At 37.7% G+C, this 14052-nt stretch overlaps 1 protein-coding gene across 1 annotated transcript in view; it reads left to right on the top strand.

The window, feature by feature from the left end:
• Positions 1 to 14052, top strand: part of RP1 (RP1 axonemal microtubule associated) — a 351147-nt gene that overhangs the window by 77532 nt on the left and 259563 nt on the right. The window contains exons 4-9 of the mRNA XM_063451391.1: positions 830 to 993; positions 3128 to 3214; positions 5922 to 6054; positions 8221 to 8372; positions 10077 to 10155; positions 13504 to 13579. Coding sequence (XP_063307461.1) covers positions 830 to 993; positions 3128 to 3214; positions 5922 to 6054; positions 8221 to 8372; positions 10077 to 10155; positions 13504 to 13579 — 691 coding nt within the window. The remainder of the gene's footprint in view (positions 1 to 829; positions 994 to 3127; positions 3215 to 5921; positions 6055 to 8220; positions 8373 to 10076; positions 10156 to 13503; positions 13580 to 14052) is intronic.

Raw genomic sequence — 14052 nt, 5'->3', positions numbered from 1 at the left:
CCGCTTGAAGGACACTGACTGCTATTAGCTTACAGTGAAAAACTTTTTTTCTTTTTAAAGGCACGCTATTGTGACACCAGATATGAGTGGCAAAGTACATATTCCGGCTCCCAGCCTCACTCTGCGGCGCGCGAGGGAGCTGAGCAGAGTGCTCAGAGGAAGAGCTCCCTCGCCAGCCACCCGCCCGCCCAGCCCATCAGCCCGACCGGCAGCCCAGTTAGCCGCAAGGCTAACAAGGCATTTGTCCTAGGCATTTGGGGGCGGCATTTTTTGCCGCCCCCTGGAAAATGCCGCCCAAGGCAAATGCCTTGTTTGCCTTGCGGCTAAAACGCCCCTGGGCAGCAGTCATTAGCAGCAGTGTGCTGAGAGTAGTGCAGTGGTGTATCCTGGTTTTGTGCTGCCCTAGTTGTAAACTGAACTTTAATCACCCCACCTGTTGGGTCTACAAGGCTATTACCAGAGCAGGAGATAATAAATTCTAGATTAAACAGACTGTGCAGTAAAGGAACCTAATTTATATAGGTTCATTTTCAGGAAGTGTTTAGGAAAGCTGTGCAAGCCACATGCAGGGAGATGTGAATAGGGCATTGTAAATAAAATGGCAGAGGATTGAGCAGTGAGATTGCAGTGCCCTGATCTATGTACCAAAAAAAGTAGTTTTGGTGCCTATAGTGTCTCTTTAATATTAATTTAGTGTGATTTGACGCTATTAAATGTTTAATTAGAATTATATTGATTTACTTAGATATATGAGATAAATTCACTTTTTAATGGGCCAAAAACATAATCTCCGTAATCCTTGTTGTATCTTCTGCACATGACTCTTCAGCTGGAAAGTGGAAAGTATCAATCCTTACCAGTGACATTCCTTCTGCTGGAACTACATCTCAGGTCTACATCACATTTTATGGACATCTGAAAGCTTCAGAGCCGGTATTCCTATATAGTAATGAAGACGATGCATTCCAGAGTGGTCATGAAGATACCTTTCAGGTGGGTAAATGTTTAGATATTTACATATAGGGAATCATATACATAGGATAAATGTTATCTAACTTGTATGCACGACATACAGTAGGAGATATGATCTCATAATACCTGTTTTCAGTGTGCTCAGCTCACAATTAAATAAAAAAGTTCAAAGTAAAATTTGAATCTAAATTGTCAGAGACCTTGTCCAAAATTTAACACTATCTAAGGGTTACTCCAAGCACTATGATCACTTCATTGATTTGAAGTGGTCATGGTGTCTGCAGTCTGCATGTGCAGTGTTTTGCTATGAATGCTGCACATATGGAGTTTAACCCCTTTTCTTCCAGACGTGTAACTCCCTCTCTGGCAGTGTTACTGGGGCATCATTAACAGCATGGAAAAGAGTTTCAGGTGGCTGATGTTAATTCTGTGCATATTTGGTGTCTGTTATCAGCACGCACAGCATGCCGGTGACAGACAGACAATGGTGGCACAGCCTCCCCTCCATGAGAAGCATGTCCTACCTTCAGTCCGCCCTTCCCAACATCCCTCCCCCCCCTCCAGAGATAGGGAATGATGTCAGGGTAGAAGGAACGGACTGCAGGGAGAACTTGGCTTGGTGCTGGATCAAGGTAAGTATTAGCTATTTTGTTTTATTTTATTTTTTAGATTGGGAGCACAATAGGAAGGGTTACTTCTTAAAACACTGGTTTTAGGTTTCAAGTAACCCTTTCAGTTTACTTTTAAATTGAGAGAGACACACATTGTTAAGAATCTTGACCATACCATGACTACATGAGATTCATTGAGGTCAGTAAAGGGCCATTGAAGGACAGGCAATACTATCACATACACTGATAATAAGAAGAGAACATTCTACTACAAACTATTGTATTCATTAAAATAATAAAATAATTAACAAGAAAAATAAGGTTTTTGAATAATGTATTTAAACTCTGCCATAAAACATGTTACTGTCTCATTTTATTGTTAATTGTTAAAGAAGCTCTCTAAGCAACATAACCCCCTGTAGCTCCTGACACTCTCCCTCAGTTAAATATAAAACGTTCAAATCAGTGTGATATAGCCAAAGTGTCCCTCCATTTCCCTCCTCCACTGCTTTTCACAAAATCTTGATGACATGGTTCATCACAGAGTGCTGCACTAACATGTCAACAGCACTCTCAGCCAATCAATATCATCCAGTTCAGACAAAATTGACATTTTTAATGTGTAAATGTTAGTTGGGCATTATCAAATTGATCAAGATGAGGACATTATGTATTAGTGTTATGTGGTCAGGCTACCAGCAGATGGCAGCAGTATGAAACCTGTTGTCCAAATTTTCTATTTTTATGTGATACTCCTTTGTATTATTAGATACCCTATTTGTTCTTGTTGTTCTGTGTACTGAAGTAAATGAAGAAGTTAGCTTCTGCCTGTCAGTGTATGAGTTAAACAAAATATATATACTATTCTAATACTTAAAACAACTTTAGTTTAATAAACCAGTTTCAAAGTACTGTATTGATTATGCCCATGTGGCCTCATTGCTCAATTCTCTGGCATTTAGGAGTTAAATCACTTTGTTTATACAGCCCTAGACACACCTCCCTCCATGTAACTTGTACAGCCTTCGTAAATACTTCCCGTAAAGAGAGATCTGATGTTTAAACTTCCGTTATTGCACATTCAATGAATTTTTTAGATGTCTTATCTCCTGCAATGTTAGTAGTTTGCTAAACCCTGCAGGAGCCTCATGTGTGTCCAATTTACAGAGCGGTAGATAGAATTTCTAAAGTAAGTTAAGACCTTATTGAAAATTAATCATTTTTTCATGCAGGCTGTGACAGTCACAGCCAGGAAAGATGTGTCTAGGCCCTAGGGCTATTTTAAACAGAAACAAAAGTGATTTAACGTCTAAATGGCAGAGAATTGTACAGTGAAATCACATACACTAAAAATGCTTCATTGAGCTACAGTAGTTGTGATGCCTATAATATCAAACCATCCTGAAACTGTATGTCATGAAACCAAGCTATAGAAAAAGGAGGCTCTCGGCACACAAACTAGTAAAACAAATAATATTCCAAATAATATTAAGTAATAATACATGGACTTATTTGCTGAAATATGTTTGTTTGTTTATAATTAGATTAACATTGGAGATATTGGAGAAATTTATAAAATACGTGTTGGACATGATAATTCTGGAGAATCTCCTTCCTGGCACTGTGAAGCGGTAAAGTTACTTCTCAGTATCCAAATGAAAAATCATATTATGCAGAATATACTTTGTAAAAAATTTCAATAAAACTATGTTTCAAAAATTATTAAAGTCATCAAATTGCATGAAGCAATGCAAATATTAATTCTCTCATCAAATAAAAGTTAACATTTCATTGTGAAAATATAAAACCCATAATATGTTACAGCTTAATAAATACATAGCAAAAATACCAGCATTACTTGGCTCCTAGAGTAAATTTAGCCTTGGTGGGTTAAAAAAAAGTTTAACATACCTCCTGTGATATCCTTGAACATTTTAATCTAAGCTCAATGCAGATAGCTTCTGGCTCTCATAGAGAAGGTGACTAGTGTTCGGCAGAGCTCAGGTAAATTGACAAACCGTTACTGTTAGAAACTGGTTTGACTAGTAACATTGGGGAATACAAAAACCAAGAGATAAGTAAGCGCTAATTAACACACAAAATACTGGAAGTCAGGGGGAAAAGGCCCTTAAAACTAATATAAAACAAGACAAGGAAAGGTTGCGTCAAAGATAAATACATATAATATCAATAGTAGAGATAGTCCTAGTAAGAGATCCTCTTGTATAGATGACTATAAGTCATAGATGAGAGTCAATATAAAGTACTTGATAGAAAAATGAAAGATTCTCAGTTGAAACCATGAGTCAATTAATCCGAGCGCTCTGTATGCATATATAAAAGACAAAAAACGGAGCACAGCGGATAGTGCAATAAATGTGATTAGAGATATGTTATAAGTAGAAATAATGGTAGTACACTCACATTTATGAGATCTATAGCCAGCTCTAGCGTAATAGGCGTACAACGGTATAATCCCCACTTATAGGATATGCAGCAAGTGTCCAGCTCAGGAGCAATATCCAAAACTCAGGAAAGGGATAGAAAGACAACTAAAAGTGCTCTCAATATAGAAATATCAATAGATAAAATGAATAAAAATGTACTTACAAGGAAAGAGCAGGCTAACCGCTCTATGATATCAGCATTGGTGGGATGATCCCCACCTAGGATTGCTTGGAGCACAGGAAAAGTAAAATGCCAGGACATAAAATCGGTGTAAAAGAAAAGAGATAATTGTCACAGGGTAGTGACCAAAAACCGTTTAATTAATACACAATATAAAATATCCAAACGCGTTTCGCCTAGGACTTCTTCAAGTGAATAGAGATACATTGGGAGATACCCTTTAAGAGAGTTCCCCAAATCTCAGCTTGTTACCTGTCTAAAAGACAGCCATAAATCTTGCTGATTGATAGGGGATCAAATACTTATTTCACTCATTGACATGCAAATCAATTTATAACTTTTTTGACATGTGTTTTTCAGTTTTTTGTTATTCAGTCTCTCATTGTTAAAATACACCTACCATTAAAATTATAGACTGATCATTTATTTGTCAGTGGGCAAACAGTCAAAATCAGCAGGGGATCAAATACTTTTTTCCCTCACTGTACAAAGTTCAGAAGTTGTTCTCCAAATATGAACAATTAAACTGGAGATAGCTCACCTTATAATTTCATCACTTCAACAATACAATGCACTTAGCTCTTGCTTTGTAATGTTGTGCAGAGGGAAATTTTTTTTTTTTATTTAAAGGTTACTCTAACCAAACAAACAGTGTTTTCATAAAAGAAACACAGGTTTTAGTTGCAGTGACCCCTTCTATATAGATCTTCCCAAATGCCCCCAAAAAGGCTTAAACTTACCTTTTTTCATTCAGTTTTCCCTCACCCTACTCCTCCTAGCCCAGAGGGAGAGGGAGGGCAGGTAGGACGGTCCGTGGGAGGTCAGCCAATGTTGCAATGAATTGACCTTAGCCTGTCTGAGATTTTGTTCTTGGCTGGCTAATAAGACTGCCATAGGTGGAGTCACAGGGTTTAATCTCTATATGTGCAGCATTTCAAACCTAAACACTGCCCATACAGGCACCAAAACCAAAACTTCAAATGCAGGGATGCAGGGGAACATATTGTGTGTGGCCTGGCTGACTATAAAATAGTAAAGCTAAATCCACGCAATGTGCAATTGCTCTTGCTGCTTCTGTCCCTTTAATAGTGTGGCATGTCCCCTCTCTGCTACACACACACCTGTCCCAGGTGGCATACCAGAGGCTTCTGCCTGCTAATATGATGGGAAAGAGAGGACTGAATAAGTGGGTACTGAGGAGAAAGGATTCAGAGCGAGTGATTAGTGGTAGAGAGGATTGGAAAGCTGTGAGGCTTGTAAATGGACTGGTAGATTTGAGGAATGAAAACAAGAGATTAGCACAGGGTATGTGTATTCTTATAAAGGTATTAGGCATCACTTTCACCAGATATAAGACACTTGGGAGGTACGACTGTTTCAGTGCTTTATGTCTATAAGATTCTATAATTGGGCCCATTGTACTCATCAGCAGTAGTGATACTAAAATATGTCAGTGTTGCTGGACAAATTGTTTATAACATTTGATTATCTAATTTGTACGTTACAGAGTAGCAGAGTTGTAGAACAGAGAAACAAAATCAGCAAGTAGGTGGTCTGCGGCCAATAAAAATTACTCTACTGATGAGATAACCACACAATCTCAGAAAGGAAATTAAAACCGCAGATTACATTTAGGAGTGAAATGATCATCTTCACTATTAGTTGCTGTTACAGGCATATGACATTTGTAACAACCTTTTATTGCAATAGGTACATCTGTTGAATATTTTTTCCAATGAGCAATTTTCCATTAATGTCAACCGCTGGCTCGCCCAGGATCAAGATGACAAAGAGATCTGCAGAGAGCTTCCAGTGTCCCGACAAGGTCACACAAAACTTCCAGGTGTGTGAATGAGTGTCTCTGAATTCTAATAAGAGAGGATTCTCACAATCCATGAGCCCGTATTCCTTATTTGCTGACTGATAGTATTCATTCCATGCTTTCCTTAGAACTTTATGCATCCGCGCTTGAAAATATTTGTAGCATCAGCAAAGTAACTCGAAATTTATTTTACAAAGGTGTTTTGAAAACATATTACATGGAACATGACTGATGCAATGTGATTATAATAACTACCATTCACTTTTATGGACTCAAGAAGAAACATGGTTTATCTTAAAAGCCGCAGACTGTACAGTTACCCAGAAAACACAACTATGTTAACAATATTCCAGCTTTTTACGCTTTCCTTTTGATATGCTTCACAGTCGGATTCATCCCTAAATAAAAATAACCCTCTCCTCTGCATCTTTTCTATGGATGCTGATGTGATTAGACTAAGTTTAAAATAAAAAGGCATCCTGTCTACTTTTTATAGCCAGGTTACATTTAAACATACAATGCTGTGTTGTTGGGGATTTTCCATGTAAAAATGCCATCTCATTGCTGTAATTCACTTGCCAGTGTAGTTTTGCTCTGTAGTGAAGTGTTTCATGTTAAAATAAACAAAATTACGGTACATTGTGTGATGTTTTACACAAAACATCACACGTTGCATTTATTTTACTTTCATTTCCGTGACAGTATGGAGTCCATTCACTAAAAATGAGAGTTTTGGGTGGTTTATCATATGAAATTTAGATGAAAAGAAAATGTGAGATTTTTCCAACTCAGTCATTATGACTTGTCTGTTTGTCGGTCATTTCATGTATGTATTTGTCTGTCTGTCTGTCTGTATTTTGTATATATATTTAGAAAGCACTAGTTTACTAAGCAGATTAATAAAGTCTGTTCTAAAGGTATATTTTGAATGGTCAGAAAAAAACAAACAAGGTGTTTCAGCCAATTGTAGGATATTCTCTTTGCATCCACACCTTTTCTCCCCCCTCTTCCCCCATTAAATAACAGTCCTGAGAGCTTTAAGATTGGAAGCTTTTATGGTGCTTACCTTGACGAAGGAGGAAATATGTGCTTTTAATAGCACACATCTGGTTCCTTGCTCCTTTAGTAGTCATTGCCTTCAGTAAGTTTCAGTGCTTGGATTTCCAAGCACTAAGTTCGAGCATTGTAACATGGGCTGATATTTTTGGGCATCCAAACACAGATAGGATTATCAGCCAACTAATACAGGGGCCAACAATGGTAGTGGTCCTTGATAGATGAAATAAAACATCCTTGCCATGTAAAACTGCATTGGAGAATACGTCATTTTATCTTTCTACCCACTACGGAGGGATATAATAATCATTATGTACTGCCCTACAAGATATAATTCATCAAGGCATTATTGAAAACTAGTCATGGGCCTAGTCGGTAAAATGCTAAAAAGGAGTGGAGGCTGCACTCTGTCACTCACACATACCCCCGCCCCTCCCCCACCCCCCCATACAATCTACTCTTAATTGGTCACAGAGTGTGGATCTATAGGGTCACATTGTGTGAGTTTACAAATGATCAAAAAATGTCCTGTATAGTTGTTCCCCTGTTTTGATATTTATGTACAAATTTGATTAGAGCCATTGTACTTTAAATCATGTAAAGAAGGATACAATTTTTGCTTATGAATAGTATCGATATGTGTTTTTGTTATCATTAAATGCATTTTGTGATTGTAGTTTTAGTCTACTCATTTCATCTGATTGGAGAGCAAGGAAAATAACCATAGTTTTGATATTTTAGCACCCCGCCAGCAATAGGTACCCGCAGAAGATAATATGCTCGGAAATAGAAAAGTCAATTTTTTAAAAGAAATTAAGCCTCAATTTAATAAACTTTCCAATGAATTTAATACTGTTAGAAAAAATTACCACATACTTTATTAACAAAAATTCTTAAATGGTAACTTCCGTAAAAAAAAATAAAAATCTGGAATGTTTTTTTTTTTTATATATTAGTATATTTTTACAACAATTCTACAACATTCTCTTCTGCATAAAGTTGGTGTTCTGCCCTATTTGTTTGTATGAATAAAACTTGCTTAACATCGTTATAAATGCTATACAGACACAAAAGTTAACATATGGTAAATGGATCGTTTTATAACTCGCTCCTTTATATATTCTGTTTCAGTAACAATGTATGAAATCCGTGTGGTAACTGGAGATTTGTGGAATGCAGGAACTGATGCTAATATCTATATATCAATTCACGGGGAGCGTGGGGACACAGGTTCGAGGCATTTGCTTATGTCAAACAAACCCAACAAATTTTTAAAAGGACAAGTAAGTTGATAAACAACATTGGTAGATAAGGCAAATACATTTTAAACAACAACAACGTTTTCTTCTTTTTATTTATTGTTAATGTAATGACTGAATTGAGATTGTCCTAATGCAATTAATATGGCTTGGTACTGCGTAATGTACAATCAGCATGTGTGATATATCAGACAGCTCTTTGTGTAGAATTACACCATCGCACAGAATTATTAAATACACTCATACCACGGACTGTTATAAAAAGTGAATGGGATTTTGTTTTACTATATTTGAAGTGTGCATCAGGCAGTAACAGGACTGAAAGAACCACAGATAAAGACATCAAAACATGACCCCATTTAAAATAAAAAATCAACCCTACAACTCTCGTTGCCGCCAAACCTACTCGTAAAGTAGTAGCCCCTCCTCAATCATAGTAGTCCAGTCATTCCGACCAGACATGCTGGAATGAAGCTACTGAGACTCTAACTCTAACCAGTAATATTGATCGTGAGACAGATGTCTTTTAATTTGCTAAGTACCACTAATCAGACAGGAAGATCCTTGTTAGCCAGCTCTCGGCTGTAGCTCTCTGAGCCACAAGGGTAAATTTCACAATAAATGTGTTAATGAAGGAGGTGTATGCCTCTACTGGTTTTGGTAACAGCAACATCACAGAGAGAGGTCCATTGGTTTATAAAGGATATTACTCAAATTTAATTTGTGTCAAAACCTTTTTTCACTTTGGGACACTACCACCACTTGTGGAAGAAAGTTTCCACGTTCTCGCAACTCCTCTAAGATAATTATGCATAGGTGTGTAATTTAAAAACTATGTTGCTTATAATATTGATATCTATATCATTCTGCATTGGTACGTCTCACAGATAGGTCTAGTTTGAAACAATAAAAAAAAGGTAAAAGATAGGCCAGTTGGATAACTGGGTTTAACAACAAATCATCATGTGAGATTAAAAAAAATAAGGAACCCAAGAAGACTAAGCATATACATAATGTAAGCCTATTATAAAACAAGTGTCTTACAATCAAAAGTATAAACAAGAGGGAAAAAGAGGTATTATAAAAACAGTAGTAGGGCAATCACAGGATGTGACTCACGTGTCTTAAACACCTAAACATTCCGTGGGAATTTAGGAGTTAAAAACTCTAGATATTAGAGCTAGCAGTATGCGTGAGCCTAACAATCCAATCCAATTAGAAACAGATTTTCTTTCTTTCAGTGACATATAGGTTTTATGAGAAAAAAACAAATGGGTTCCACAGATTTCTTCCATCGTGCTAGCTGATATTTAGCCAATAACTTTCCGAAAATGATTTTGATGACACGTAGGCAATGCCAATTACTTTAAATATCAAATAAATATACACCATGTAGGCTATGTGCCTAAATATACCGGTATATAACAACTTGTGTGATGGAGAGTTTCTAAATTATTTTATTTTTGAAAGGAGGGTGTCTGCATATTCAACTTTATGTGCTAAAAAATAAAACCTGTTACCTTTGTATTTTAAACTTGAAAGTGATGCTAGAACACTTTATATTTCTCAAAATCTTTTACAATGAATGATAATTAATCTTAATGTATCTTTTTATACAGTACTTCAAACTTCATAAAAAAATGTGGTCTGCTTAATTTAATGTCCTTCAATTCCAATGTTTTGAAATCAATAAGAATATTGAGATATCGTTTGATCTATGTATTGTAGACTGACATTTTCATGCTGGAAGCTGTTCATCTTGGGGATTTACATTCACTTGTCATAGGCCATGACGGACTTGAACCAGGTAATTAATAGTAAAATAAAATGTAATTAAGCTCATGAACCATGCAATTTATTTTCACAAGAATGTAAATATAATTTGGAGCATTGAAAACTTGATTTTACAACGAAACATAAATTTCATATTAGAAAAGGCAATGATGCTTGGTTCTTAGTGTGATAGGAAATCTAAAAATAAAGCATTTTCTTTTTAAAAATAACATAACAAATAAAAAACACACACTTCATCTGTAAGTTATTAAGATAAAAGTTACGCTAATTCATATTATAAAAAAAAAGTAACCTTGTCAAACATCACTAAATAGCAAATATTGGGCTCATTTTCATGCTTCTCACTATTGTTTTCCATCAAGTCAGTAAGAAATGGGAGGTGCAATTATCCCCACTTAACAGCAACTTCCATACTCTATAATTGAACATTTACTAACAACTACATTGTGGATGCCAAAAGTATTTTTGTTTCCTATTATTATGAATAGTAGCTATAAAAGCTGCTCTGTCGCCTCCTTGAAAAATAAGTATTTTATAAAGATATAATCTTTATGAAATACTCATATTGATTGTGTTGATATTTCACTCAAATTCCAACCCAGTCAAGAGATATACTGAGACAAATAAGGGACTACATTGTATCTGTATATTTGCTCTGCCTAACTCTTCTAGACACTGACCGGCGCTATCGCCATCTAGAAGTGTCAATCCACCAATCATCACCAGTGACAGCTGCAGGGAAATGGCTCTGTTTAATGAGGATTCAAGGGTCTCGCTGGACCAACCATAGACCTCAATGCTGTACTGTCGCGCATGAGCTAGAGTACAGCAGCAATATCAGCTCCTGGATAGTAAAGATAACAGACAGGAGGTGATCAGCGCTTAAGATTATATATACATACAGATGATATTCTTAGTATATGAATCTTATAAGTACAAAGCAAGAAACAGATTATGGTGCAGTACAGTACATGTTTGTGAAGGGAGTACAAATGGGCAAAAGTCCACACTCACACTTTTTAGAGCTGTCTCACCTCTATTATGAAGGCCTCGACAGAATAATCCTCGTCTATGGATATAAATGGAGGGTGTTTGGAGCTTGTTTTCAGGATGGAGTAGGTATATGTGAAAAAAGACAAAATAGGAAATCCAATGGTATAGTATATACAAACAATTGGTATTGATGGAGGAAAACATTCTACTGACGTCACCCAGAGCAATGTCCTGCTCTAGTATGAAGAACTTGAGGTGGAACAATCCCCATGTAGGGATATATGCTGGAACCGGAAGGATGATGAGGGCTGTATGAAGGATGTATTCTGCAGGTGATGATGTATAAAATAGTAGGTTTATTAAATCAAAAGCTGGAAACAACAGCTATATAAGTAAATAAACAAATAAGTGACAGTGCCACTTTTAAAGCTGTGTAGCACCTGATTCACGGTGCAGCATCTGGGTTCTGGCCTTGCTGTGACTAATACTCATCAATTTTCCAATGTTTCTTCATCACATGTGCATCAATCACTCCATTGCACCAATAGGATTATCCTGCTAGAGAAGTAATGAGATTTTACAGTGATCATGATTCCAAAAATGAAGACTTATTTATACTGCCTTTTCTGAGAAACAACAATGCTTACATTTGTCACGGTGCAGGGACAGCATTTGGACACCAAAACCAAAACTGTTCTCCTTTTCTGGGCCAGCAACAGTCCCACATGCAACCACTAAAAATCACAGGACCTCCAGCCATCCACCACATGGTTTGCCACTCTACCGCAGATTAGCTTTGTGAAAGCAGCACCCGCTTAGCAAGCTAGAAAAGGTAGCACTTCAGCCATGGCCTCGGAGTGATGCCTCTCTGTGGTCCCAGACGGGACATCACTGGAGCTTGAAGGTAAGGTCAGGTCTGGAAGTGCAGGTAGACCAGGACTGGGAGATGGTCGCGATTTAGGCCTCTGCGCCTCTGTCGCATCAGAGCACTGTGGGATCTTCCCCGGAGATGCTGCTTCAGAGTCACTCCGGCAGGGCGGGCAGTATACAAGATGCTTCCCCCTCTGCGAGAAGCAGATCAGAATGATTGTGAATATTTACTCTAGTCTGCTGTGTGTGTTGCTAGGGTAGACAGAGGGGACAGAGTAGGCCTCAAAGTCGCCTTCGGCTCTTAGTGGTGCAGGTGCCTGTGGGTGTAGAACTCCAGGGACTGGGATAACCCCCACTGGTCCCCCAACTGTAGTGGTTTTGGTGCTTAGAGTGTTTTTTTTTATTTTAACAATTTTTCTTAACATGATTGGAAATTAACCCTATCTTTGTTGGAAACATAATGCTACACCTTAACTTTGACTTACCACAAGTGAATTCGCAATCAAAAGAATTATGGCCTCGATTTGATAAGCTTCCTAAATGACTTAATACTGTTAGAAAAAACTTTCCAAATGATTTATCTACAAAAAAAATATTGGTGAATTCTTTTTTTTTTTTTTTTCATTTTAAAGTTTTTATTGTGTAATGAAAAAGGTATTACATGTTCAGCAAATACTGGTACAGTACGCAGACCGTAAAAGATATTGAGTACAACACATGAATCAGTTTTACGAATCGGTATAATAGTATATTACACAGAAGCAAGACAAAAGTAGTTTAGGTACAGTATCCTATTGGGTTCGGGGTAACGAATACATATAGGAGTGGATTGTATGGTTTATATACATAGTGTGGGGAGCGGACTTCGCGCGTCTCTACAGGTATTTGGTGGTGTTGCATTAGGTAGAGGCGGCAAGATAGTAAAGCCATGGTTGCCAGCTGTTGGTGTAAGCAAGGTATGAGTGTGAGCGGGTGGAATGGATTTCATCCATGACTCTCTAGGATTCGACCTTGGCTATCCATTCTCTAATGGTGGGGGGGTGGAGGCGCTTCCAGTGTGCAGGAATGAGTGCATTTGCTGCCGTAAGTAGGTGGTAGAGCAGCGTACGCTGGGTGCGAGGAATGGTGGATGGGAGCAGAAAGAAAAGGGCCGTCTTGGGGAACGGTGGGAGTTGTGTGCCTGAGATATGGTTGATGAGATGGAATATTTTGTTCCAGTATGGCTTCATTGACCTACATAGCCACCAGACGTGGCCAGTGTTGCCCTCTGTGCGGTTGCACCTCCAGCAAGCTGCCTTTGTGGAAAGTATTTGTGTAGTCTAAGTGGTGTATAGTGCCATCTAGTCACCCTTTCATTATTGGTGACTTCTGTAAATAAATTATTTGGAAAGATTTTTTTAGCAGTACTGAATCATTAAGAAAGCATATTAAATATCTTGTTTCAAAGGTGATAATTATAATTAACATTAATTAACAATTTTTACTTTTCTATGTTTAGGAAATGGTTGGTACTTGGAGAAAGTTATCGTTCTTGATCCAATAAAAGATAGAGAATACATATTCTTCTGTTACAGGTTTGTCATAATAAAATGGGATTAATAATGTGCATTTTATGTTGAATAGACCAGTATTTATTTAGAAAAGGGGCTAAAGCATGGTGTGACAAACTGCCATTTGCCACTGGGCATTGGAGAGGACTGATCGCTAGCCTCCCACCCTGCGACTATGGCCCTGGAAGGTATTGCCCTTTGAGACTTGTATTTGGGCACAATGGATGTTTGTATGCTGTTCCTGGCCCTTTAAATACTTGGGAGCAGTGTTCCAACTTTTAAACTGGCACTTCGAATGCAGTCGAAGTGCCAAAGCCGTCGAAGTGGCCGCCATTACAGTTGAACACATGGCGGCGGCCATTTTAATCCAGTTGAACGCGGTGAGCTGTACCTTCCCCTACCCTTCGACACTGCGGCTGGAGACTAAGTCCCGTTCGAACGGGACTTTGTCATTTCTGGGTGTAAAACAGACCTCTGGTAGACAATATAACACCACG

Source organism: Pelobates fuscus, chromosome 4 (genome assembly GCF_036172605.1).
Source record: "Pelobates fuscus isolate aPelFus1 chromosome 4, aPelFus1.pri, whole genome shotgun sequence".
In the NCBI taxonomy this organism is placed as follows: Eukaryota; Metazoa; Chordata; class Amphibia; order Anura; family Pelobatidae; genus Pelobates; species Pelobates fuscus.
The sequence above is the reverse complement of the archived record's forward strand: the minus strand, read 5'-3'. Positions and strand labels throughout refer to the sequence as shown.